This window comes from Parasteatoda tepidariorum, chromosome 4 (assembly GCF_043381705.1).
Source record: "Parasteatoda tepidariorum isolate YZ-2023 chromosome 4, CAS_Ptep_4.0, whole genome shotgun sequence".
In the NCBI taxonomy this organism is placed as follows: Eukaryota; Metazoa; Arthropoda; class Arachnida; order Araneae; family Theridiidae; genus Parasteatoda; species Parasteatoda tepidariorum.
Genome location: NC_092207.1, coordinates 99,195,382 through 99,223,318, shown reverse-complemented (window position 1 = coordinate 99,223,318; position 27,937 = coordinate 99,195,382). Strand labels below are relative to the sequence as shown.

General features: G+C 26.2%; 1 protein-coding gene across 1 annotated transcript; it reads left to right on the top strand.

Moving 5' to 3' along the window:
• Window position 1: 1 nt before the first annotated feature.
• On the top strand, window positions 2–24,753 carry LOC107441207 (SDA1 domain containing protein Mys45A). Its single transcript, XM_043041929.2, has 21 exons — window positions 2–380; window positions 682–786; window positions 3,977–4,075; window positions 5,353–5,535; window positions 6,361–6,426; window positions 6,695–6,787; window positions 6,999–7,067; window positions 8,310–8,417; window positions 8,550–8,619; window positions 10,736–10,839; window positions 13,314–13,371; window positions 13,459–13,517; window positions 13,612–13,688; window positions 14,341–14,438; window positions 15,815–15,891; window positions 16,474–16,597; window positions 18,746–18,879; window positions 22,023–22,240; window positions 23,285–23,369; window positions 24,108–24,260; window positions 24,660–24,753. Exons 1-21 carry the CDS (start codon window positions 291–293, stop codon window positions 24,702–24,704), a joined length of 2,115 nt encoding a protein of 704 aa, XP_042897863.1. The 5' UTR covers window positions 2–290; the 3' UTR covers window positions 24,705–24,753.
• The last annotated feature ends 3,184 nt before the right edge of the window (window positions 24,754–27,937 follow it).

Below are 27,937 nucleotides of genomic sequence, written 5' to 3'. Positions count from 1 at the left end.
CAGTTCACACTTTATGTAAAAATTTGGCATAAGAGAATCTGGAGACGTAAACGACAGCTTGATTGGCGAGTTTTTCTCAGGTTTTCCCTCTCATCTCCGAAATCGCATACCCCAATTTTTTATTTTTCAAAAAATCTCTCCTGAAAATTTAACTGTAACTTTGATATTAATAAATTCTACACATGTTTTTGTTTACCTTCACGTACTTACGTCGGAAATTGGAGATAGTTTATTAAAATATTTTCTGAGTATTTATTTTACTTTGTAATTAGGTATTTAAGTAATCTTCAATGAAGGAAACGTCTAGTGATAAGTTAAATTACAACATATTGCAATTGCAAAATTTAATTAAAAGAGATGCCTATTCATACTATGAAGAAGTAAACATTTCAAATACTAATTCCGTATCAAATAAGTTTAAACAGCTATATAAATTTAAAAACATTTATATATGTTTGCTTTTAAATATATCTGTGATGAAGTAATTATATGTCATTCATTTCTATTCTTGTCATTTATAAACACAAAAGAAAATTATGTTTTAAAGTTTGCAATATTTTATACAATTTGTATAAAATTATAAATCCCTGTTGTTGTTTTTTTAAATGAAACCAAATTTCCTATATTTTAATGTAACTCCTGACTGGATTTGATGAGTTTTTAAAAAAAATTTTTTTGCAGTTTACTCAGCAGTTTCAGCACTATCAATCTTTATTGATTCTGTTTAAAGATAATCCTGGCGAATATTATGAAAATGTAGCCTCTTTAGTCATGTTCCTTGCTCAGGTATGGTTTTCTCTTTGGAAAGTGATTTTGTGTTATTTTTTAAAAACCTATACTCAGTGTTTATTTAAATTAATCGCTTTACACATACAAATTTGTAAACTAATTATTAAAACTCTTTAACTGTCTTCTAAGGGTATTTTTGAAAGCGAAATATAATGATTCTACAGGACCTATACAAAGTATAATAATTCTATATGGAATCGATAATGATTCTTTCAGATTAAAGTTTATTATATTTGCACTTTGAGTGCATTGAGTTTCAGAAAGTGCCTGTTAAAAAATTTCCTGAAAATAACATTAAAAGAAAAAAAGTCTTTAAAAATGGGAGATATTTCTTATATGTTAGGGAGAAGACGGTGTTAGTTGTCCTTACACTCAGAAATTTGAAGGATTTGGGTGAAAATCCTTACTTCAAGAAAAGTGCATTTTTATTTTGATTGATGATGGTTTTTATTCATACTACTGATTTTTTAGTGTACGAGTTCTTGACTTTTATTAGGCCTTTATCTTTATAAACATGTTGCCTGATTACAAATAAAAATATAAACCTGAGAGCATTAAGTTTTAGTTTCAAGTAAATTTTGTATTTGAGTTACCAGATTTTGGCACATATGATTTAGGACTAGAGGACTCATTCCATCTTATGTTCTCATCGTTTATTGCTAATTTTCAGCAGTTTCCTTTTGATTTTTCAAATTCCTATAATCATTAATGGAAGTAGAGTTTTTGAATTTTAGTTGTTTCTTTTTGATGAGCGTGACTCTCAATAATTCTATTATATAAAACCACATTTATCTCAATCGATTTTACTTGTTACAGAAGGGTCAAAGCTAGGTTCAAAGTTTTTTAAAGGAAAAGATGAAATTAGCTATTATGACTTATGAATATTAGGTATTAATTTACAATTCAAGTTAGATGCTATTCTGCATATGAAAATATGTTTCTATTTTGATACTGGTTTGTTGTGCACCTGCTGTTAGGGGATTTTTTCTCACTGATGACTCTTGAGGCATATTCATTGGCATTGCCAAATTAAAGAATCTGTTTTTGTCAATTACTAAAACTAGGCTGGGATAGCCTGGTTGGTAGGGAGCTGGGCCCATGTCCAAGAGTTCGTGGGTTCGATCCCCAATGGCTGAAGACTCCCCGTGTAGTAAATGGTGACTGATGCACATTAAATCTGTCGAATCGTAAAGCCCTTCATGTGCCCATAACAAATCAATACCTTTGGGGGTACTGATCCAGGAGTTTCCTTGTCTTCTGGATTGGTTGATATGGCTACGGAGTTGAACATTAGTAGTCGTAAACCCAAAAATTGGTTTGGCTGTTCAACGACGGATCTAAAATATAAAATTGCTAAAACTGAATTCTAATATTGCAACCCTTTTAAATTTAAATTCACTTTTAGTAGTCATTTTGTAACATTTTTTTAGAACACATTTCAGAAATGAAAATTTGAATCAAATCTTTCCCCAATGTAACAGTTTTATTATCAATCTGCTGCAAATTTCACAAAAAAAATATAGCTAAACACTCAAAACTATTATTAATGACATTAAACTGACGTCTCATGTCAAGAAAGATGCAGCAATAAACATATTGAAGTAAGCAAGGGTCTGTCTAGGTTTTTCTGAGAGGTACTTATTTTGTGAAAATTTAGACATAATTTGCGAAAATTAAAAATTATATTAAAAAATCAACGCAAAAATATGTTTCTTACGGGATACAAAAATAAAATTTTAAGAAAAAGTCTTTTGTGAAACTACTAATTTTCCCAAAGTTGAATTTGTGAAGGTACCGCTGAACAGTGGTAAATTTGGCCTGGACAGACCCCTGGTAAAGCTTATAAACCATGCATTATTTTTATTTCCTTCAAAATGTCTTTAAATTAAAACTACCCTTATATCTAGCAGATGCACCGAAATAAAATATTGGCTTCATAGTCATCTTAAATCTTTTCACTTGCAATACTTTTAACACATAATGCAGAAAAGTCAACACCTATTCAAGACAACATGCATCTGAACTATAAAGGATAGTCTCTCACCATAAGATTCTACCAATCACTTCAAAATCAATTAAACATACTTCTTAATTTATATAGGCAGTGTAGATGATTGGGAAAAAAACGGACAATTCTTTAACTTTATAAAAACGTTAGCAGAGTGGATTCTGGACAAGTGTATGCCGCACAATCATACTCAAACACAATACCTTTTTTTTTTTTTTAAAGTCAAAATCTTTTCTCTTCACTTTTTCCCAATCATTTCATCATACTTTTCCGTGCTTACAAGTACAGTAAAAAAATTTAAAAAACACACATCTTTGAAGAACTGTGATTAGGACCTTCACAGCTTAAAATTTGACTAAATGTTTCAAAATTTAAAAGCAAATAATCATGGAAGTAAAACAGTTTATTTGTGATATGTTTATATGGGGAAACATAGCATATGCTGCAGTAATACTGAATAAAAAATTTTGAAATTTATATTCTAATATGTTAGCCTTTATTTACATCTCTTTTTTTTTCCATGTCATTTAGTTAATATTTCAATACAAAACTACCATATATCAAGCTTAATACTGTGCTTTATCAGTAATATTTCTGTGTTAATCTGTACTGATATCCTTCCAATTCCTTCATATGATAATCTTATTTTTTGCCTTAATGTTTTTATGAAAATTCTTGAAAAATTATTGTAGCGAAATCTATTATTGTATAGATTCTTTCATTTTCCCATTTTAGACAGTCTTTCCATGTCTTGTATCTACCATTTCAGAAACCTTGTTTACATAGATAATTCCTTTTGATTAGTAATCTTTTGAACAGCCTTATAACTCAGACAACAAATAATAGAAACTTAAAATAATATACCAGTAATAAAAAATCTTGCACATTTAATAAATAAACAAATTTGTAATAATTCTGCCATTAAAGCTTGAATTTTTTTTCAATAAGCGTTAAACATCATTAAATGCATCGAGTAATAAAAAAATTTCTTAATGATTTTTTAATTTTTGATATTTAAATTGCATTTGTTTGGCCAAATGTAATCTTGGTCTATGTTAATAAGCTTAAATCAAATGATAAACCATTTGTTTTTATACTATTCATCTTTGTCCAATATTATTTTTCACTGCATGTAATAATTAAAACTATGAATTTTATTTATGTTTATATGATTTTTAGGTTTCTACTTATTATAAAGATGAGCTAAAAGACTTTCCCTCAGAAATTATGAATATTCTTAGAGAATATGACCAAGTATTAGATCCCAGTATGAGAATGGTAAATATATAATGAAATTTAGTTTATTTTCATGAAATGTAAAAAGTATGATTTTTGCCAATACTCAATTTGATATTAAGAAGAGAATCATTAGACTTGAAATTGATTATAATTTAGTATTTGATTATTATGTTTAGTAAACTTTTTATTCATCAGAATCATATTGTCCAGGTTGCAGACTACCAGAGAATCCTTCCCCCCTGAGGACTATTCCTCGGAAGGGTTAAGTTCATTTGTACTAGTTGCTCTAATTATTGATACAGTCTGACCTCTATTTAACGAAGTCGATAAACTCTGATAATAAGTTCGTTATATGGAAAATTCGTTGGACAAAAAATCACCTTTTGAAATGCTTAAACAACACAAAACAGGTTTTAAATTCATGAATACTAGACATAATTTAAACAGCAATTGATTCACCTTTATCTTGTAAACTAGTATTTACTATTTATTTTATAGATCTTAGCCATAAAAGAAATCTGCATGGAAAGCAAAAATAGAGTAAAACATTATCCAGTGTTACACTGTCATGCTACATACATTTTCGACTTAAAAAAAATCTAAATTTATGTATAAAATTATAGCTGAATTTATTATAAGAGTAATTTTAAACATACATTACCAAACACGTTGTTAAGTTTAATTGCTACTGATAAAATTCGTTAATTTTGTCTGAGTTTTTCGTTTGGAATGCAAGGTAAAAGGGAGTTTACTGCTTCCTCTAAAAGTTAAGTGACTTCGAAAATCAATTCCTGGTCATTTTCCCCATAAAATGCGTCAACAAGTTTGAAATATTCTGAGAAATAGGGAAAGAGGATCTAAAAAAAAAAAGTTCGATAAATGGAAAATTCTCTTCGCTAATTGGAAGTTAATTTACGAAGAAATTTTCAAAATGTTCTTGGTTCCTTGAAAAAAATCGCAAAATGGAAATTTGTTCAATAGAAGTCTGACTGTATAACCTGAAATATTATGTTCATTCTCTTTCTTTGGTATAATTTTAATTGTTCTTCGTAATTCTATTATTTTGTATATCTTTACTTTGTTTCTTGAACTCTTTTCCAAATTCGTATGAGTTCGATAGTCTAGGAAATTTGCTTGCCTGGGACATTATATTTCCTGACCATCTGAGTTAATCGAAACACATATAATCGAATCGATTCATGAAATTTTTTGAAATACAGCAAATTTTAGCTGTTTTTTGATCCCCTGAAAAATATTTTATTTGTGTATTATAATTAAGCTATTAAAAATATTCCTTTTACTTTGTATATTTGTAGGGTTTTTGCAAGGCTTTGATATTAATGAGAAACAGAGGTATTATTGATCCCACTGAATTAATTACGCTGTGCTTTGAATTGCTTCGTTGCAAGGACAAGGTATTACGCAAATATTTGCAGATTCACATTGTGGCTGATTTGAAAAAGATAAATTCTAAGCATAAAAATTCAAAAGTCAATAGTGTAAGTTTTTATTTTATTTTTTTATTAATTATAATAATTTTTATGATTTATACTGTTTATTTAAATGAGTGTTGCCCTCCTGGTTCTATTACAAAATTTTCATGTCTACATTTAACAAATGCTTTATTATGTAACATTGATCTTAAAAATTAAATGGAAATATATAATTATGCTATTCAACTAAAGCATAAAATTATTTGAACCTTATTGTTTTTCTTTTTTGTACAAATACAGGTGTATCTATATACATGTTATTCACGCAACTGGAAAGTCATGGATTTCGGTGTTGAACAAATTTTGTCATAAAATGTCATGATTTCAACTATTTTTTAAAGAAAGTCATGGATTTAGTTGGCCGAAAAATCTTTTAAACTGAAATCCCCCCCCCCCCCCAAAAAAAAATTTTTTTTTTTTCACAATGTTCCGAACATCTGATCTTGTAGAAGAATCCTCACTCACAGTCATATTTTATTAAAATATAAAATGTTTTTATCCTGTTCTTTAAAAGTTATGTTGTTCTTTCAAAAAATGAAAGAACATTTCTAGAACAAATTATCTTTTAAACTTCTGTGAATTGAGAAATATCGTACATAAATAATATTATTTATGTTTTCTTAATAAAATCAAACCAAGATAAATTAAACTGAGTGTAACACTTGCGCAAAACCAGCAGCACTTTGAAAATTATTTTTTTAGTATCAGAAGCATATTAATGTGTGATAGTTTTCTTCAAGCTTAAAAAATATTATTTTATTTTGTTCTTTACTAATAATTTTTAAAAAAATGTAATGTGTGCCCCCTAATTAAATTCTTTTTGTTCTTTAGGTGCTTCAGAATTTCATGTATAAAATGCTGAGTGATCGTAACGCAACTGCTGCAAAAGTATCATTGGTAAAAGATGTTTAAATTATATACATTAAAAGTATCTAAACAATACATCTTTTTTAAGACATTATATTCTGTTTGTTAAAGCTTAGGATAAAACATTTTGCCCTATTATTCTAATATAAATACAATTATTTTTTCTTTTTAAAATGAGAAAAAAAACTTTGTTTTTTTTCTTTTATTTCTGAAATAATATATAATAAATTATTTTAGAATCATAGGACAAATTTATGATAAGTTAAATCCTTCAGTATTCTCTTCTCTTTTTGATTAGGATATAATGATTGAACTTTACAAGAGACACATTTGGAGGGATGCTAAAACTGTCAATGCCATTGCGACTGCATGTTTTTCGGATGTTAATAAGGTATAAATTATTCAAATAAGGTATTTCTAGTGCTGTCTATAGACTAATTATTTCTTCATTGTCTTTATTATTAGTAATAAATATTGGAAAAAACATTATTCATTTATGTTTGATAAGTATTTAATAAAATAGGTAATTGTATTCACTGTTGTCAAGTTAAAATAATATTTTATAGTAACTTATAATTACTTGCTTTCTTTTCATTTTTCAGATTTTAGTTGCTGCTCATCAGTTCTTTTTAGGTGTTGATGAAGAGGAAGAAAAGGATAGTGATTCAGAGGTTTGTTGGTTATTTAATATTTTATCTACATTAAAGCGTAACCTGTGCAGTAGAATTAAATTTCAAGGTGGTTTTAAATTTGTTGTTGCTTTGTTCAGACTTTTCACTTTTAGTATTGTTTGTATTGGAATTGAAATCCAATAAAATTAATTCACCGATCTCTTAGGTACAAATACATACTTCTAAGTGTATTACTTCATAAATTTTGTTTCTATTTTATATGAGTGTTATGGTGATTTTTCCAATAAATTTTTAATCTGGATTATGTTTTAAGTGAGCTAAAAACGGACTACAGAGAAGTTGCAGCGCTTCTTCAGGAAAACAATATTTTGCAAAGACATAACTTGCAAAAATAAGATAATAATATTGTTAATTAAGACTGTGGCAAAATTTTTTCAGGCTTTCTGCAACATACCTTTCTAATTCTGATATCTTTCTGCAAGATACTTAAAAATAACAAATATACATGCTAGTAATTTAAGTCATAATAGATAAATTTAAAATTGAATCAAATAAAGTAATTTTTTTTAATTGGATGTGTGATATTTTTGTTATTTGAATATTATGGGCTATATTCTCGCATTTTGTAGGAAGATAATGCACTAATTATTTCCTTTTTCACATTTTATAATTCGGCCTTAAATTTTTAAATAATCACAAAATTTGTTAAGTAACTACCAAAAAAAAGATCGACCGTGAAATCACATGAATCGGACTCTTCAAAAGGGAGTTACTAAATGTGTGTGTGTTTTCATTTCGAGATTCAGTTGTTGTAACAAATAATGTATTGAAAATATCGGATTTTAAAAGCTATGTGGGAATCAGTAGTAATAACTGCATGAAAATATAGAATGAAAATTTCTACAGAAAAGAAAAACAAAAATTTTGCAAATGAGAATAGAAAAATCAAAAAAATAATTTTTTTCACTCGGATGTGCAAGAAAGGAATGAATATAATTCTGAAAGGAATATCTTTGGAATATAATTGTGAAGGAAATATAAAATCTTTTGAAAATTTCTGCAGAAAAGAAAAGCAAAATTTTTTACTTCCCAAAGGAAAGATCTTTCTGCAAGAACTCTGCAACAATGTCATCACAATTCTGCCACCGAGTTAATAAAAATGTTTCAAGTTGTACGTAATTTTTTTTGTTCTATGTTCTCTAGTTTTCAAAGAGATTTTATAATAATCTGATTGCTAATACTGGGATATGTGTTTTTTAAATTGAAACTTGTTTTTAATAGAGTGAAGATGACACTCCAACAGTCAGAGATGTAATGTCTGCTAATAAAGTTAATAAAAAAACCAAGAAAAGGATGCGAATTCTAAAAAGAACAAAACAAGTGTTAAAAGTAAGTTGCAGGATTTAATGTTGACTCAGTTATTTTATTTTAAAATGTTGCCATGTGTTTTAAAAATTGTTTCTTTTTGGCACTTTTGTGTGATCTAATTTAACTCTCTCTCTCTCTTTTTTTTTAATATAGAAATCGAAAAAGAAAAAATCTAAAGAAGTATTTGATTTTTCTGCTATACATCTGCTTCATGATCCTCAAGGTTTGTAAAGCAACATATTCTAACAAACATTTAATTTGAAATACTGAATACAATGCAGCACAAATAAAAATTATGATTAAAAAAATGGATGAATTGTTGATTTATGTACCTTAATATACAATTTGCAGCACTAAAAGGGCTGTATGTTCTTACTGGTTTTTCTATTGTGTTGTGTATTATTGTAACTTTATATTGAAATGTTGACTGATCCAGCATCTCTACCTGGTGACTCAAACCTAATCTGTACGCAACTACTTGAAAAATTATAGATACTTTGAGTTTCTTTAGTGAGTATATATTGTTTCCAGTTTTTCAATTTTCTTCCCCTATTCTCTTTCTCGTAATATTATAAAATTAAATCCGTTTGACTTGGACAACACGAAACTTGAAGTATGTGACAATAGGTGTATAAGTTTTTTTTTTCCAAATATTTTATTTTTTTAAGGAAAAACAATAAAGAACTTTTTTTAGTTGAGTTTTTTAAAAAAAAATTGCTAGAATTATATTAGTATAATATAAAGTGTCATCTGGTTGCAAGTTTTGACAAATGCACTGTTATTGGTAATTGCCATTCAACTTACATGTAAAGATTATTAGTTGTGTAGGTTTCAAACAAATAAAAAAGTATGCTTAATGTTCCTATTTTGTGTTTTTTGATGAAAAGAGTTTATAAAATAATGTCAAAATCTTTCAATATTTTTAACCTTTCATCTCTGTCACACTTTCCATTTCTCAAGACCTGATGTATCATGGCATGTTATATGACATAGACTTATGCATGAAGTACAGAAACAAAGCACTATATTATAAAGCTCATCTTTCAAATTTTATTAGCAAACTTAAACTGTTGTTTTAATTAGCTTGCTAGGATAACTATAAAACGGATTGTATAGGCACTTATTTTGTCCTTAATGCTAAAAAAAATTTGTACTAAATGCATTAAATTATAAAGGTTTACAACAAAAAGCATAATTAAATTTCTTTTTAAGATTGCTAAAAAAAAAATTTAGAATTATTCCTTAATATTTAAAAAAAAGAAAAATGCAAATACCATTTTACTAAAGCTATTAGCCCAGTTATTACTAAAGCCCAGATGTACAAATGCTGCAGTTGTATATTTCTTAGATAAAAATATTATACTTTTATTATTATACTTTTTATTTAAAAATATTTTATAAAGATTTATTTAAAAAAAAAATTTTTTAAATATTAAAAAAAAAGGAGGTTTACAAATTTAAGTAGAATTGTTATTCCTGTTATAATTTGTCTTTCAATTTGTAAGTGCATTTTTTTTTTGTCAAATAATTTATTTATTATCTAATTTTTACTTCTTTCGCTAGATAAATTTCATACAGTGTGTATAAATAAAGTACACTATTTCAAAGTTGTCTGTTATCCTTAACTATTCATCAAAGTTATTAAAATTTTCTGTTAAGACAAAATTTGAATATCAATTTATTGACTTCCTATATTAAGGAATTTAATTTTGACTAATAAAATAGTCAGGTGAAAAGTTAATATTTTGCAGAAACATTGAAAAGTGATCTATACTACAAGATTCAGAAGATTTTAATGCAGTTGAATTAGCTCTAATAATGGGTAATCAATGTTATAAAGTGGGGGAGGTGTTTTCGAATTTAAAATTGCTATGTTTAACAAAAAAATGGCACGAGGTGTTAAAATTTTCTGAGAAAATTTTGAAAAAAATTGCTTTTTATTTTAGAATATAGCAGGAATTGAGGAATTTTTTATATTTAAATGCTCTTGACTGCTAATGCTGCATATGGTGGAAATACCATATTTCATTCTTTTATTTTTTAACTTGAATTCAATGTATAATTTTTTATTTACCAAAGCTAATGCCTATAAATCAAGTTTTCTCAAATTTTTGGCTAGTTTTTATAATGTGCTTGTACCTTCGTCTGTGCGAGAGTTGTTAATAAGGAATTGCTATGAAAAAGCATTTCAAATTGCCGTACTTCCTGATGAATAATTAGAAGTATAATTATCTCTGAATTGCTTACTCCCTGTAAGAGCATCATCATTAAGTTTTATACTACAGCGATTCAATGTCCATTTCTATTAAAAGCCATTAATCTTACACTCTTTCTTGCAGGCATGGCAGAAAAGTTACTGAAAACTTTACAAGCAATGAATGAACGATATGAAATAAAGTTAATGATTATGAATCTTATCTCAAGACTTGTTGGAATTCATGAAGTAAGTTTAAATCTTGCAGGGAAAAAAATCATAAATAACAGGGTACATAGCGTTTTTAGAAAGTGATTAAAGGTGCTTATTTTTTATTTATGTTTTTTAAAAGCCCTTAAAGGTGCTTCTTTTATTTGGGGTTTGTAGAAAGTGCTTAGTTTTCTAACTTTTAAAGAGCGATTTTTTCTTTGCCGTATCGATTGTCATTGTAAATTGCAAAAAAGTGCGTGATTTTCAAAATTTTTTGATTTCCTGTTTGTAAATTAAGAACTTAAAACAATAGGAAAAATATTTTTTTTTTTTATTACTGCACAGATCCTAATTTTTTTTTTCTTGTATGCCCTAATTATAGCTCCCTTACTTTTCTATTTTAATGTGAATATTGTGTAATAAGTTACCTCAAATCAAAGACCATGTATATTTGTATCATTAAAAAATCTTAGACTGCAGTTTGTTTTGCACTATTTTGCTATTTATTTCAGTTGTGATATAGACCATATAACTGTTTTTTATAGTGGAACAAATTTTTAATGATAAGTACTAGTACTACATATTTAAGTTTTGAATGCTAAATAATAGAAGAAAATATTTTTTATATATAAAATAAAAAATAATGAATGTTTGCTTTCATTTACAGTTATTGTTTCAAAAATGAAATCTCTTTATTAATTGTGTTTAATATTATTATTTAAAAATTTCACTTCTATTTTTGAAAAATAACGCAACAGGCTGACATTCCAGTAATAGTTTTGTGTCATTTATTTAACATGATGTTTAGATAACAAAATCCAAATCTGATTATCAAAATTTCAGCACTTCACAGTTCTTAAGTTTAAAAGCAAAAATAAATCTTTAAGAATTAAAATGAATCGTAAAGAACAAGGATATGTAACTTAAGATTCAAAATTNTTTTTTTTTTTTTTTTTTTTGAAGGTGATAAAAAATATTTTTTGAGTGCTTGAAAGGTGCTTGTATGCCCTAATTATAACTCCCTTACTTTTCTATTTTAATGTGAATATTGTGTAATAAGTTACCTCAAATCAAGGACCATGTATATTTGTATCATTAAAAAATTTTAGACTGCAGTTTGTTTTGCAATATTTTGCTATTTATTTCAGTTGTGATATAGACCATATAACTGTTTTTTATAGTGGAACAAATTTTTAATGATAAGTACTAGTACTACATATTTAAGTTTTGAATGCTAAATAATAGAAAATTTTTAAAAACTAAAAAAATATTTTTTATATATAAAATAAAAAATTATGAATGTTTGCTTTCATTTACAGTTATTGTTTCAAAAATGAAATCTCTTTATTAATTGTGTTTAGTATTATTATTTAAAAATTTCAGTTCTATTTTTGAAAAATAACGCAACAGGTTGACATTCCAGTAATAGTTTTGTGTCATTTATTTAGCATGATGTTTAGATAACAAAATCCAAATCTGATTATCAAAATTTCAGCACTTCACAGTTCTTAAGTTTAAAAGCAAAAATAAATCATTAAGAATTAAAATGAATCATAAAAAACAAGGATATGTAACTTAAGATTCAAAATTTGATTAATAACTCCTAAATTTTAAACTTTTCTTCTTACTCTTGAAAAGTTTTAGATTGCTCCCTCTCAGCTCTAATGATCTTCTAATTTACTTCATACTTTTCATCAAAATGATTTGTCTTTTTTTTTTTTAGCAATTTGTTTATTGTATCTTATTTAGTTTTATACATTTTTGTACTAAGTGACTTATCACATGGGAGAAATAAAAGAAAAACATCTTAACACAGAAAACAAAATTCACAAAAAATATCAAATATTATATGAAAATATTTCTTCATAATCATCTTTCCCGAAGTCTAACAGAAAAGCCTGCCTGACGTATTTTCAATATATTATCTAGTCCTATTATGATAGTTTTATTATAAAGAAACAGTTCTAGTAACTCCTCTACTTCTAGGCTTTAGGACACTATTTGCCTGGTTAAGAGCCTAATAGAGCAAAGTTCTGAAATTCGCCTTTTAATGAACTGGCTGAGAAGAAAATCAATTTGCACGAGAGAAGTAAAAGCAAAATAACTGGTCTGGGTGACTCCTATATTTGTACTAAGAAATAATTAACATTATATGAATGCTGCTTAAGTAATATTAAAATTAGCAGCTGATAATTTACGTAGAACTTTTAAGAAATGCAAATCGATAAACATTAAAAAATCTGAATCATATGGCTCTACCATCTTGTGCCATTTCAACAAGGTTGCCAAAAAGAGTAATTAAAGAAAACTTAATGTAAATAGAGTGTAACTTGGTTTGTAACGTTAGTGGATTGGCACATTTTAATCTGTTGATTAATAGAATGTTGCAACTGTCTTTAAGAAAGACAAAAAAAACTATTGATTTAAATGATAATATAATAAATTTGAGTTTAAAAGTGAATTCATTATTTGGTGAAACAATACAGAATTTGTAATTCTTTAATGTTTTGCAGTTGATTTTATTGAATTTCTATCCTTTCTTGGTTCGATATATGAAGCCCCACCAAAGAGGTTAGTATTTATCTGATATTCCCTTTTTGAAATTGTATATTTGCAAGTTCTGTTGTTAGATTTATGTTCTTTTGTGTTGCTTTATAGAGGTCACAAAAATTTTGATGTTTGCTGCACAAGCAACTCATGAACATGTACCACCAGATGTAAGTTCTTATAGAAGATATATATTAAAATTGACCTTTTTATATGCATTTTAACCGGTATTATAGATATTTTATCATTATTTTATATCTTTAGGCATTAGAACCCGTTCTTCGAGCAATTTCTGATAATTTTATTACTGAAAGGAACTCTGTTGAAGTAATGACAGTTGGGTAAGAATTGATGGTGTTGAATTTATAAATTTTTAACCACATTTCATTTCATGTTGTTGTTTTTTTTTTCTTCAAATTAAACAGTGTTCACCATTTTAAATGATAAAGAAAATTATTTTCAGAAAAGAATAATTGAGAAGCATAATTTATTTAATTTAAAGTTGAAAAAATTCTTCCTATTTATATATATATATATGTATATTTTAATTTATATAACTTATATTGCACATGAGTAATAACGAAAATTCAGGAATTAAAAGCTACAATTATTTTCTTAAAGACAATTCTTTGAAGTTCTGATTCTAGCTTAGACTATTTAAAGTGAGACTTTTTTTTAATTTTCTTTGGTGAAAAGGCTTATTGTTTGCTTTACCAAGTTCTGTTATTTTAGTAAATAAGAATCCACAATTAGCTTGTTTTTAACTTTCAAATTATTAAAAAGGTAGTGGTTTCTGATTTGAATATTGATTGGCAAAATAAATTGGAATTAGTAATAGGAAGTAATAATTCCTCTCTTTGAGCTTACTTTCTGAAGTTAAAATGTGACTAAAAATAATTATGTAATAGGTAAAAAGAAATTGCTTTTATTCCTAGGAAATAATTTTTCATACATGTTTTTTAATAATTAGTCTTCTTTATTCCCTTTATTCAGATTGAATGCAGTAAGAGAAATATGCATCAGAAGCCCTTTTTGCATTGATCAAGATTTATTGCAAGATTTGGTACAGTACAAGAAATTTAAAAATAAAAGTGAGCTTTTGCATTCCCATATATATAATAGAGATGTAAATGGTTCTCTTAATTATGATTTTTAATTTTTCTATCTCAATGCAAATTTATCAGATTTGTATTGAGTACACATTATGAAATTTATTTGTTTTTTAAAACAAAATATCTGTGTATTACCTCACAAATTTAAAATGAAAATTTGACATTAGTTTTGAAGGTATGAAGATATTTTCTTTACTAATATATTTCCATTTATTCTTTTAAAATTTCAACTATTCTATAAAAAGTATTTTCAAGGTTCAAGCTGTTTGTTTACATAGAATTGAATAAGAATTAATTTTTTAAAAAAATTATTTGTTATTGATTAACAAGACATTATACTGGTTTTATTGTTATTATTTTTCAGTAAAATTGGAAAACTATGCTGTTCATTTTGTTGGAAACATTTTGATAAATATCTTATGATTAACTAAAAATAAACTTTTATTATTGCTAGCATTTTTTAGACTGCTTAGATTTCATGGTTGGCAATTAGAAAAACTGTAGAGAAGAGTCAGAATATTCTAATTCTATTGTTAATATTATTTCAGAAACTTAGAACTACTTTATTAATTAATAATTACCTTTAGATTTCTAAAATAATGCAAAAATTAAAATGAGAATATTCAAATTTGCCTGTTGTTAGTAAATGAAAACAAATGATAATAACTTGAAAAATTCATTAAATTTATTTTTCTCTCAAATTTTTGCTTTTTCACTATCTATCACTATATCAGATCAGTCACTATATCAATACTATTATTAGATATAAAAAAAAAAAATTTGAAAAATTGAATGTTTGTCTAAAGGACTAGTTACTAAACGAATTTTCTTATTCTAAATATTTTCATTGGTCTGTTTATTATGCCTCTATTAAAGTTTTTTTTTTTTCTAAAAAAGGAGAGAAAAATTACAATGTACAACGTGTGTAATGTTTACAACCATAATTGTGATAAAAATGTGTACATTTGTAAAAAACACAAAAATAAAAACAATGCAGCGTACTTTATATTGATTGCTGGTTAAGGGAACTGCTGATAGTTTATTTTAAGGTAGTCCAAATAAAATTTTAGTGGTATTGGAATAACAGTATACCATTAATTTCAAATCTTGTTATTAATTAATATAGATTGCAATTAAATGTTTAAAATTTTAGTTTAGAACTTGATATTTCTTTATTAAAAAGTATTTCTTTCATGCCTTCCCTTGGGTTGAAATAAACCAATTTCGCCCGGGTCGGTTTCTTCCCTGGTTTACTCCACTTTGGAAGAAACATGCCATCTCTGCTTTAAATAATGATTTTTAATTTATTAGCTTAGTGATAATTAACAAATTTCTGTTTATTTATTTATTTTAAGATGTTATGATGGCTGCCAGATCCTTGATTCAACTATATCGAAAACTCAATCCTAAATTGCTGCAGAGAAAATTCCGTGTAAATATTTTTTTGTATAATTATTTTTTTTGTCATGCATAGTATTGTATTGATATAATTGAATCTGAAAATCCATAGTATTGATATAATTTTTTTAATTTTTTCTTTTTCATGTATATTGCAATTAAAATAATTTATGCTAAGCTTAAATTTCGTTTTCTGGATATTTTTGACATGGTAATGCTAAAGTTTTGCTTTTTAAAAATCAAGACAATTTTGATGTTGTTTCTTCTCTTTCGAAGTATTATTAATTGTTTCGATAATTTTAATCTTACAAACAACTTATATTTCAACTAATAATACAATTAATACTGTACAATATTTTCATGTGTGTCTTGTCAAAATCTTATTTAAATAAAATAGTTTGAGTGAAATAGAATTTACTGGTTTATTCTTTTTCAAATATTTTTGAAGACCTTGACTTATTCAAATATTATTCTAGTGTAAGTAAAATTCTTGCAATGCTGAAGCTTAATTAAATGTGTTGAAAATTTTCAGGAATGTATCTGTTCTAATTTAAGTCTTAAAGCATTTTTAGAGCTTTTGTTTAACTTTTTTAAAGATTTGTTTTTTTAATAACAGGGAAAGCCTACTGAAGCTTCTAAAGAGGAACAACCTTTAGAGTACGGTGTATTACAGGCGAAATCTTTTATTCCTGGTGCAGAAGTTCTATCACTAGATCCTTCTAAAGATGAACCCGATAAAAGTAAATGATCAAGTTTTCTGGTTATTTCAAACTTTTAACCTTTATTATTTTCAATGACTTATTATTATTTTTTAAACATAAGTATGCCATTATAAATACAGCATTATAAATTTTTTGCCTTTTTAGAACTTCATAATGTTTCCTGATATAAATATATTGTTCTTAATATTTATCCCAATATTTACTTATTTTATCTTCAATAAGTCTTATTTTTTGCTGTTTGGAAACTGGTTCTCATATGTGCATCCTTTTATATTAAAAAAATATCTATCATCATGAATGTGTTGTTAATGCTGTTGCATGGTCACTCACTGTTATCTTATTCATTTATACTTAAATCAAATTACTCTGCATTTTTATATCACTAAAATGATTTTTAGGCCTGAAATTTTTAACTGAAAATATTTTTAGTCACTAAGAAAATTTTTATTTTAGGGAACATATTCTTAGAACAGGGTTCCCACGGGTCAGGAAAAACCTGGAATTCTCCTATCTCATACCTAGAAAATAACCACTCTTGAAATTCTCTGTAACAGTCATCAGTTATTGACATTCGAGTTAAATAAATCTTACATCTATTACAGTTATTTGTTTTAAATTGTTATTTGTTTTATTTTAGTCAAACTGAAATGTTCTCATCCTCATTTAATAATATTTTTTTATACAGAAAGTCTTATATTTCGCATAACAAATGCAGGAATCAAAGTTTATCAACCTGGAAAATAACCAGTTTTAAAATTGTCAGTAACAGTAATCAGTTACTGAGATTTGAGTTAAATAATTCTTACATCTATTACAATTATTTGTTCTAAAAATTTCATTCAAATTCATTTTAGTCAAGCTGAAATGTTCCCATCCTGATTTAATATTTTTTTTTCTCAGAAAATCTAATATTACTTATAAAACAAATGAAAGTTTTCTGATGAAAATGTGGTCTCAATTTTCATTGAAATTTATCTGGTATACCTGGAAAAGTCGGAGAATTTTTTTGCAAATTGAGTGGGAACCCTGTTAGAATTTTTAATGTTTTTAATTTTCCTGGTATTAGAATAAAAACACACGCGCACACACTTGTTTCTAACCTGGTTTCAAAAAACTGTATGTCAACATAGTTCATCTTTTTTTTTTTTTTTTAATTTAGTGGACTGTGCTTAATTTATTTTTCATTTTTTTCACTTAACAAATTTTTGTATTTATAAACAGAGTATTGTTAATATATTTGCAACTTATAAATAAACACAATTTATTTATACCATAATTTTTTTTTAAAAAATCTTATTTTCTTTTCCTATAATATTTAATGCTATTTTTTTTTTTTAAGTTCTCTAATATCTTTTTTATGTTAAAAAGTGTTTGTCTTTGCAGTTCCCAAAATTTTCGCTACTAACTTAATTATTATGAAAAAAATGTTGATTTTTTTTACATCTGTTATTTAATGAAAAAGTACTGTATAGTTGAGAAATTTTAGTAGAATTTTACCCACAAGTTAACTGGTTGAAAAAATGCAATGCTTTCATCTAAAGTTTTGTTGCTACCCATAAAATAATATTACTTTTCACCCTTTTAAAATAATATTAATGATTATAATATTTCTGAAGATTATTTCGATAAATTATTCCTTTTAGATGATTTCTGTAAAAAATTTACAAATATAATGTATATATAAAACTTGATTTTCAAGAGTAAAGATCCTAAAATCTTATTATAGGGAGTGCCTTGAATCCGATTAATGTCTCCTTTTTGTACATAAAAGTTTGACCTAAAGTTTTTTTTCCCCTAAAGTTTTTGTTTTTTTAAATAAAATCATTGGCATTTTAACATAATCTGAATAAGCTCTCTCTAAATTAATTTAGGGTCCAAACTAACTTATGTATATAAATGGCATAAATATATTATAATATTTGTACTATGTATGAAAGTAGTAAATTTCATGAAATTATTCAATTAATTGAATAAATAATTTCTTGGTAATAATTTCATGCTTTTAACTCAAAAAGTTCTGAAGCGGTCTTTTCCCTCCACTAGCTATGCAAAGTTACTAATAATTTTAAACCATTTTTTTTTCTTTCAATTTTGTGGAATGGTTGAAGAGTTATTTAATTTATGGTTTAAAATAATTGTAATTTAACCTAGTGGTGTCATTTATAGAAAGTAAGGCTGACGAAGAAGAGAATGCAGATGATAGTGATGGTAGTTGGATTGATGTATCTCATTCAGCGGATGAACTGTCTGATGCGGAAGAAGATGATGAGGAAGAGGATGTAGAAAACAGCATTGCTGAGGTAAATATTTATTTATTTATTTTTCTTGTCAACTGACTTTCAAACCTCTCTGAGCTGTTTAAAAAGGACTATGTTTCTGCATTTTCTGAAAGTTAAGTTTGTAGGATAATTTTAAACTGATTTTCTGAAATTTGAGTTTTTGGAGAAGTTTGTAGCAACCAATACAGCAATGCATATTTAATTAAAATCAAATTGCGCATTTGATCAATAAAATCAAATACAGTGACTTCTATTAATAAATTCAGTGAACTGTAGAAATCAGCCGCTTTTTAAAGACAAATCTGCAATAACGGAATCATTACAATATCGAAACATGCTAAAGCCATCCTTTTAGGAAATCATTATGGCGTTTTGTAAAATAAAATTTTTATTTGCAGGGTTGCCACAGGCTACTAAAAGGCTACTATTTTCGGCCTTAGGCGACTATGGCATTTTTTTTTTTTTTTTTTTTTTTNTTTTTGCCTGAAAAGGCTAAAAAAGCAACTATTTTCAGGAATAGGCGACTATTGGGAGACTTTTTTACTCTTAGCGAAGTTATTTTTATACTTATTTTTCGTAGACCTACTGTTACTTTGTGATTGCTGCACAATCGTTGTTATCTTAAACTTTCGTTCTGAACTCAATAGATCAATGAAAACAAAATAAAAATTAAAAAAGTTTCTTCATTGGGTTTTTTCAATTATTATTTGCGATACAATTTAATAGGGGTATTTTGTACTTAATTTTGTTATAAAATGTTAGTTTTTTTTTTCAAATTTATTTAAAGTAGGTAAGTAAAATAATTTGATTATTTTTAAACCAATAAATGTTCAGTTGTTTTTATTTATAAAAAAATTAAAGTAAAGCTTACCTTTATTTAATTTTCTTTTATTTTTGAGAAACTGAAAACAAAGTTTTAAAAAAGTTGGGTTATTAGTTTAAAAAAAAAAATCTTTTTTTAAAAATTAGATAAAGAGTTTAGTAATGTTTGGACGCTTTTTAATAATTTAACATTAGTACTTAAAGTATTTTTTTTTAATTTTATTAAAATTCTTTCAATACTTGTTTGTTTTATCATTTATTAGATAGTCAGTGTCATTTTTAAAGAAATAAATCTTTAGTCAATTTTATTTTCAAAAACGAAAATAATAGTAAATAAGTAAAAATATTTTTACATTTATTCAGTACAGAATTTGACCATTAGTTAATACTACTTTATATTATTTTAAATAATTGAATAAAAGAGGGTCTAATGATGTTTCAAAAGCATGTTTTTTTTTCCAACAAATAATTTTAAAAAAATAATTTTTTTCTGAAGTGAACATTTTTTTAGTTTGTTTTCTACTTTCGTTTTTTTTTTTTTTTTAAATTTTAATGCACATATGTAAAATATTTTGTTGCAGTATTATTATTTTTAAACCAATAAATCTTAAATCATTTTTTATTTAAGAAAAATGAAATAAATCTTGGGTTTGCTTTTACTTTGACTTCTTTATTATTTTAATTGAAAAATTAAGCAATGATATTGATATTATGGTAGAATATGTTTAGAATTAATATTTTCTTTGGTAATAGATTTATTTATTTATTTATTTTTTTTATTGATTTCCCATAGGTAATTTCTGAACCTATGCTAAATCGCGATGTCTAACGGACGATGTATCACGATTTAAAATTTATAACATCAACCCGTCCTTATCATAGTATTTGACAATTTAACTACAATTTTAATTATTTGGCTACTATTTTTGATAAATTTTTTCTCCTGTTCAAAAATAGTTGCCTAAAACTGTTTTTATAGTTTTAGGCAACTATTTTCATACTTGAGGCTACTAAAAGCAAATATTTTTGTTCATTTTTTACTGTGGCAACCCTGTATTTGGCATATGTATTAAAAATGGAAAACTCTGCTATTTCTTGTCTAAATAATTAGAATTTTCTATTTCTTCAAGTTTTGAAAAATGTGTAGTATATAATTAATAAATTTCATTCTGTCCTTTATTAACTGAAAGAAGTAAGTTACAGTTGTGGATTGCACTTCCTTGGAAGAATTGACGATTAAGAATTAAATAAATTATGGAGGGAGAGTATAAAGAGATCCAGATGAAATGTGTTTATGAATTAAGAAAAGTAATTGAATGCCTATCAGCATTCAATGTCGATGATCAAAACTCACTTAATCATTCTATAAAGTTAATCTATAGAATTCTGAAAGGCACTTTGTATTTTAAAATGAACTGTACTGCAAAGAAAAAGTAGATATTGAAAATTAAAAAAAATTTTCTGGACTTTTAAACCATGTTGAATCTTTTAACTTCAAATTTTGCTAATTAAGCAAATGTATTAATATGTTGTAGGTCTTCATTTCAAGTAAATTAATAATTGTAACTCATTTTCCCAGTAGTAGAAGCACTCCAGTAAAGATTTGCAAATTGTCACAGCATCTGCAAATTGTTTCCACCTCAGATTTTTTTTTTTTGTCGTCTAAATTGCTAGTTGAAAATAAACTGAGAAGAAATTAAAAAAAATTAAATATAATAAAAATCTTCATTTACTAAAAATAAAGAATAGTTTTTCTGTTTTTATAAAGATTTTATACCAAATACACATACTTTATTCTTCCGTTTATTGTATTTGTTGTCTGCAAATGAAATTCATTTGAATAGGCACAAATCAGATAACAATTCTGTTAATTTCTTTCCTCAAAATAAAACATTTTTAGTTTAATATTATTATTTGAGAGTTAACATTTCTTCATGTTATTTTTATTGGGCTTAAAGCATCTGTTTTTTCTGAAGTATAATTATATAATTTTTTTTATGTGTATTTGCAAATTGTGCTAAATATTTGTTAAATTAAGTTTAATTTTTACATTTACAATCCTGGCATGACTGTATTGAAGTTTCAGATAAATTTGAACTTTCTAAAATAGTGCTGACTCTGTAAATTCTGGTACCAAACTCATGTTTAATTAAAATGTAAATTCAGAATAGAATGTAAATGTAGTAATCAATTTAACTTTTAATGTATTTGTAAAGTTTAACTTTTAAAATACTTTTTTAATTGTAGATTTTCCACTTTATTAAAAAAAATTGTTAATTTTGAAATGTTGTTTTGCTAACTATTGTAATAGTTACATTAACAGAATTCTTTATTATTCTCAGGATGACCAGAATGATGAGAAAATTTCATCCTCAGATAAAAATAAGAGTGGTGAAGGAAGCAACAAAGAAAAAGCAATGGCAGTTTCCATGAATAGGATATTATCCCAAGAAGAGTTTAAGAAAGTAAAGATTGCTCAACTTTCTAAACAAGTAAAATTTGCTAAAGGAAAGAAACGAAAGGCGGCAGAAGAAGACATGAATGCAGAAGAACTTAATAGGTGCATAGTGAAATCTTTTAATGTAATTTTTAACTCATTGTTTTGAAGCTGCCACAGAAAATTTTAATTTAGCTAGTTATTACAGGAGTGATTGCATTCTGAATGTACACCAGAATTCCGGATTTATTGTATCATCATTCCAGGTCTAGAAGCTATAAGAGCAGGACATGATCCGCTAATTTCAAAACCATTGTTTTGCTGACTAATACGAGTTGAAATGTATAATACGACCCTGAGTTCTGCATTCTGAAATTTAAATTATTGCATTTTCTCTAAATCGCAGCAACGAGGTGTTTTCATTCATGCGATTCTTCCACCAATTTTTATTTATTTATTATTTGTCGGATTTTTGCAGTTTTTAATGTTTTAAACTACACCGGAATCCGCTAATAGCGCGATTCACATTCACCTGATTTAGATATCAAACTTCGACATTCGCATTTACCTGATTTAGATATCAAACTTCGACATTCGCATTTACCTGATTCAAAAGTTACACATTGTGAATCTTATTCACGTGATTTAAAAATCATACATTGTGATTCGTATTCACTTGATTTAAAAATATTGCAATTTGTATTTATGCATTTTTAACACTAATATCACGATTCGTAATCTCACGTTTTTAAATTCCAATGTAGCGATCCGTATTCACGCTAGTTTAAAATCCAATGTTGTTATTCGTATTCCAGAGTTTATAGTATGAAACATCGATTATCGTATTTATGCGTGATTTAAAAATCCCACGCACCGATTCATATCTTCACGTTCTTAAAATCCAATGTTGCGATTCATATTCACACGATTTTAGTTCTTTCTTAAATTAGTTACTAAAAAGTTGTGATATTCTTCATTGGTAGGTAATTCAAATATAAATCTTAGTTTAAAAAAATATATTAAACATGTAAAATTTATAAATTGATATCGAGTGTTTGCAGCAAAATTTTTTAGGGTTTTTAATTTTTGGTCATAATTACCCTTGTTATTAGTAAATTAACTATGAGTTATTTTTTGCATTTGTTTATTATGTATTTTCTTTTTCAGAGGAGAAGTTGTGTCATTAAAAGATATCGAAAAATTACACAAAAGACCCAAACCCAATAAGGAAACAAGATTGGCTACCGTCCTGGTAATTTCTTTTCTCTCATTTTTTTTTTTTAATTATTATGGATTTGTTTGTTGACCTTTGATGTAATACTTGTATTGTATTTAAAGCATTGAATTTTTGTTAATAAGCACAGTTTTTATTATTTACTTAAATATTGCAATTCTAAAAATGTTTTGCTAACTTTATTATTTTATTTATATAAATTTCAAGAGTTTTTTTTATTTTTTTATTTATTATTATTATTATTATTATTTTTTTTGGAAAACAAAATTATTTTTGGTTTTTATTTTTGCCAAATCTCACCCATTGTGACATTATATCTATTGGTTTTAAAGAAAATTAAAAACGTCCAAATTTCTATATATATTTTGATTTTTTTTTTGTTTACATTGTGTTCATTTTTTTTTTTTTTTTTAATTTCATGTGTGAAGTGGATGTACACTTAACTTCTCTTTATTTATTTTTTTTAAAGCTTTATGATTCCCAACAGATTTGTACCTTTCAACTAAAATTAATTAACACTACAAGCTGTCTAAAATAATAATTATTAAAAATATTTCCGAAATTGATTCTGGGCATTAATTTAAGACAAGATTAAGATTATTAAGAGACGCACTTTAGAATCCTAATGTGAAGTAATAAAAACTTTTCATGTATTAATTTGGTAAGTTTTGAGAGTGATTTTAGTTCATAAAATAGCAATGGTTTAAAAGATTTCTGCTAATGTAGCTTAAATATATTTTGTATTATTTTTTGCAGGAAAGTCGTGAAGGAAGAGAAAAGTTTGCTAAGAAAAATAAGAAAAATCCTAGTGCTGGTAAAACTCAAAAGGAGCATAACAAGCGGAAAGCATTTATGATGATAAAACACAAAGTTAGGTCCAAAACAAAACGATCTTTTAAAGATAAACAGGTGTGTATTAAGCTACTTTAATTTGAAAATTTAAATACTGAAACAATTTATTAGCAAAGTTTTAGCATTCTTTGGTTAAGTAATAAAAGTTATCTTAATAAAAATCTATATTAGATAATCTTTTTACTTTTGAATTATCTACTTAAGAAGATATTAAAAATTTTATTTATTAATTATATTTATGAACTATATTAATTGTATAGTTTCACCTTTTGTGCTATCAAATAGGAAATGTCAGTGATACGAATACTAACAGGGTCGATAAAAATCATGATTTTTTATATTTTTTTTTAAATAAAAAGATTAAAAAATTGGCTTATTCTTTAATTTAAATTAAAACATATTTTTGTTTAGTGTTTTAGGAAAAAATGTATATCAACTTAAATTTTGCTTTTTCAGATTTCCTTGAGGAATGCATTGTTAAAACGAAGAAAGAATAAATAGGCTGTAATAGTTTTGTAAACCTCCTTTGTAAATAAAATTATTGTATATATATCTGTACATATTTCTTTGTTCAGACCTTTAAACATAGCTAGTGTAGCTTTGGATGATACTTTTTTTAATAGGTGAAATTATTATATTGTTTCCCTTAATTGTTAATTGTACTTAATTACGCTTTGTTATAGAAAAAAAAATACTATGAATGTTATTATTTTCTTCTCATAAGTAAACTTAACAAGCTCTTGAGCTTGATCCCATCTCTTTCCAGTTAAAAAGCTACTACTAGATAATTATTATTTGTCTTACATGACAATATTTTTGATCAACTGAATTGTTAGTTAAATGAATTGGTAAAACAAATGTATGTTATGTATTTGAATTCACTTGATAATCATGCAATTCTGATCTATATAACTAATAATTCAATTAAAGAACAATTCAATTAACCTTTGGCGTACAGAGAGAGCAATTTTAGACATTTGTCGTGCTCTCTCAATAGAAAATGTTTTGCTTTTATGCCATCCGGAGCTGGTACCCCCTGAAGACGTCAGCTACGGTTGTCATATTTATTCATTGTTTCTTTTGTTTCAATTCCTTTTGGATTTTCTGCTGCTTAGTGTGTTTTTCCACTGGAAGTATTGTTTTTAATTGCTCTAATTATTTTGATTTCTTTTCTTAATATATTAATTCAATTAAGTAATATATAATCTTTGTAAAGAGAATGTCATAGTCTCATGTGAGTTAAAATTGTTGCTTTTTCTGGGTTTTAAAAAATCTAGGAGATTTTAGAAAGATTATCAAGATTGTTTGGGTTATTTTCAAGTTTGTTGTTTTTCTGCATTTTTGATGTTTTTAGTTATTTGGAATAAATATTGCAGACTTCTTAAATGATTTAAATTCATGACAATAATCGCAATTTTATTGCAAAATTAAGTCATAAATATTCATAAACATTACTTTAAATTACATGATTAATTAGATGTAATACCAATAATAAAATAAACCTTAAAATGTTGGATTAAAAAAATAATTATTCAGTTATGCAATCAACTATATCATAAAAGTATATACACACTAAACAAAATGGAAGTACTAAAAGTAAATATCTTTTTTTATTTAGTAATTTTTTAACTATACTTTCCAACATTTAGTTTTTGCCAAATATATATTCCAGTATTAGTGAACAAGTAGAATTTATAAGGCTTTTACCAGAAACTCCTTTTTTTATATAATATTTATTTTTTTAAAAATATGTATCACTTAACCATCAACCTTAAGGTCTTCATACCTTTCTATCAAATTTTTCTTTTTCATATCATTACCTATTAAACACTAAAATAATTTGAAGGTTATATTATATCTATTTTTTAACCATCCTTGAACAACTGACCCAATTTTTTGGGTTTACGACTACTAATGTTCAAATCTGTAGTCTTGTATTTTTGAACCCAATCCAGAAGGCAAGAGAACTCCTTTATCAAGTATTGGGAGAAATTTGTCTTCGACTTTTTTTAGGGAACTAACCAGCATTAGCGTTACATGGAGAGAAAAACCATGAGAACTTCCCGTGATTAGCCTAACGGTGAGACGACTTTAACCCATGATCTCTCTACCACTGAGGATATTTCACATCATCACTGGTTGGTGCAATCCGGTGCAGAATTCGTATTGACCAGTCATCGCTGGGATTCAACCAGGTTCGTCCGATCGGAAGGCGAACACTCTGCCCCCTGAGCCATTGCAGCTCATATTTTCTATTAATAAAAGTGTCGAATGTAGGATGACCCTTCCTCTTTAGTTTTATTTTTTATTGACAGAATTCAATCAAATGCACATATGGCTCTGAAGAATTAATGAAGTACTGATATGTGTGCAGGTAAATTTTCTCCCAATAACTATACTAGTCTACAACTATTGTAACAATAATTCTAGGAATCTATTATTTTTCATACTTTTTTTATAATCTTTCATTAAATTTTCATGCAACTTAAAATTAGTTCTAAAAATCATGTTTCTTTGCTGTTTTCGGTAACTAAATTTTGATTTTGAAATTGTATTAGCAAAACAAAAAAGGTGTCACTAACGTCGAATTGGAAAAGTGATGTCCTGATTATGTTAAAAGGGAAAATCTCAAACTCTTGAGATTTTTTTATCGGAAATAAATATATTTTTATCTTTATTTATAAAATTCCAATATTTAAACATTACTTACTCTTTTTTTTTTTTTAACTAAATGTTAAAGAGACACGTAACCGGAACTACTTTTGAATTTCTTCATGTGTGTTTTCCAGGAAACACTATTTTTAAACTTCATCCCGTCAACAGTTTCAATTGGTTTCTATTACTTTTTTATAGGATTAAAGAACATCGCATTTTTCTTAATGTAATCCAAGATTTTTATATCCTTTATTTCAAATCTTAAATGAGCTTCATAACTCTCTTTTTTGTTTTATCCAAAGCTAGAAAAATTAGAATATTCCTTTACTACATTGTAGTGAATTAAAAACATTGTTGAGAAAAATTCCTATGCATAATCGTTTTAATAATGTTAATATATATGTATTTATTATATCTAATGCCGGACTCAAGATGAAAAATGCCTACAATAAAAAATGGGGCAAAGCAGGATTGCCATTTCATAGGGAGAATAAAGGGAATTTAAAAATCACCTGAAATAACAGGGGATATGGAGTTTTTCTTTAGAAACTGGGAATTTTGTTTTTCATTTTAGTCTTTTAGAAAATGGTGACCATTCAAAGTGCACTCTATGGGATATTTCAGCTATATTGGACTAGTTCATTTACTTAAGCATTATTTGTTATAAGTATGTTCAGCTCTTCCTTTTTTCTCTTTCAGCAATTATAACTTGTAGAGTTAGCCTAATACACTTGTGTTTCCTCTTAATATATTGTGTATAATATGTACAGGGAAGTTTTTTTTTTTCTGCCCCAGATTTGAGTAGCAACCCTGTTAAATTTTATATATATAAACAAATAAGTTTAAATCTAGATAAAGAGCTTCTACTATAAATATGATGTTTGTATTTAAAAGAAGGGGGGGGGGGCATTTTTTTAAAATCCAACCATATCCTCTCTTTAGTTGAATTATAAATTGCTTATTTTGCTCGCTATTGCAGAAATAATACAATCCCTTTTCTGAAATACCAACCTCCTAAACCGCGGGTGGGCAAGTTAGACAAGATAAGGATGTAAAATAGGATTGTATATTGGTAAGTA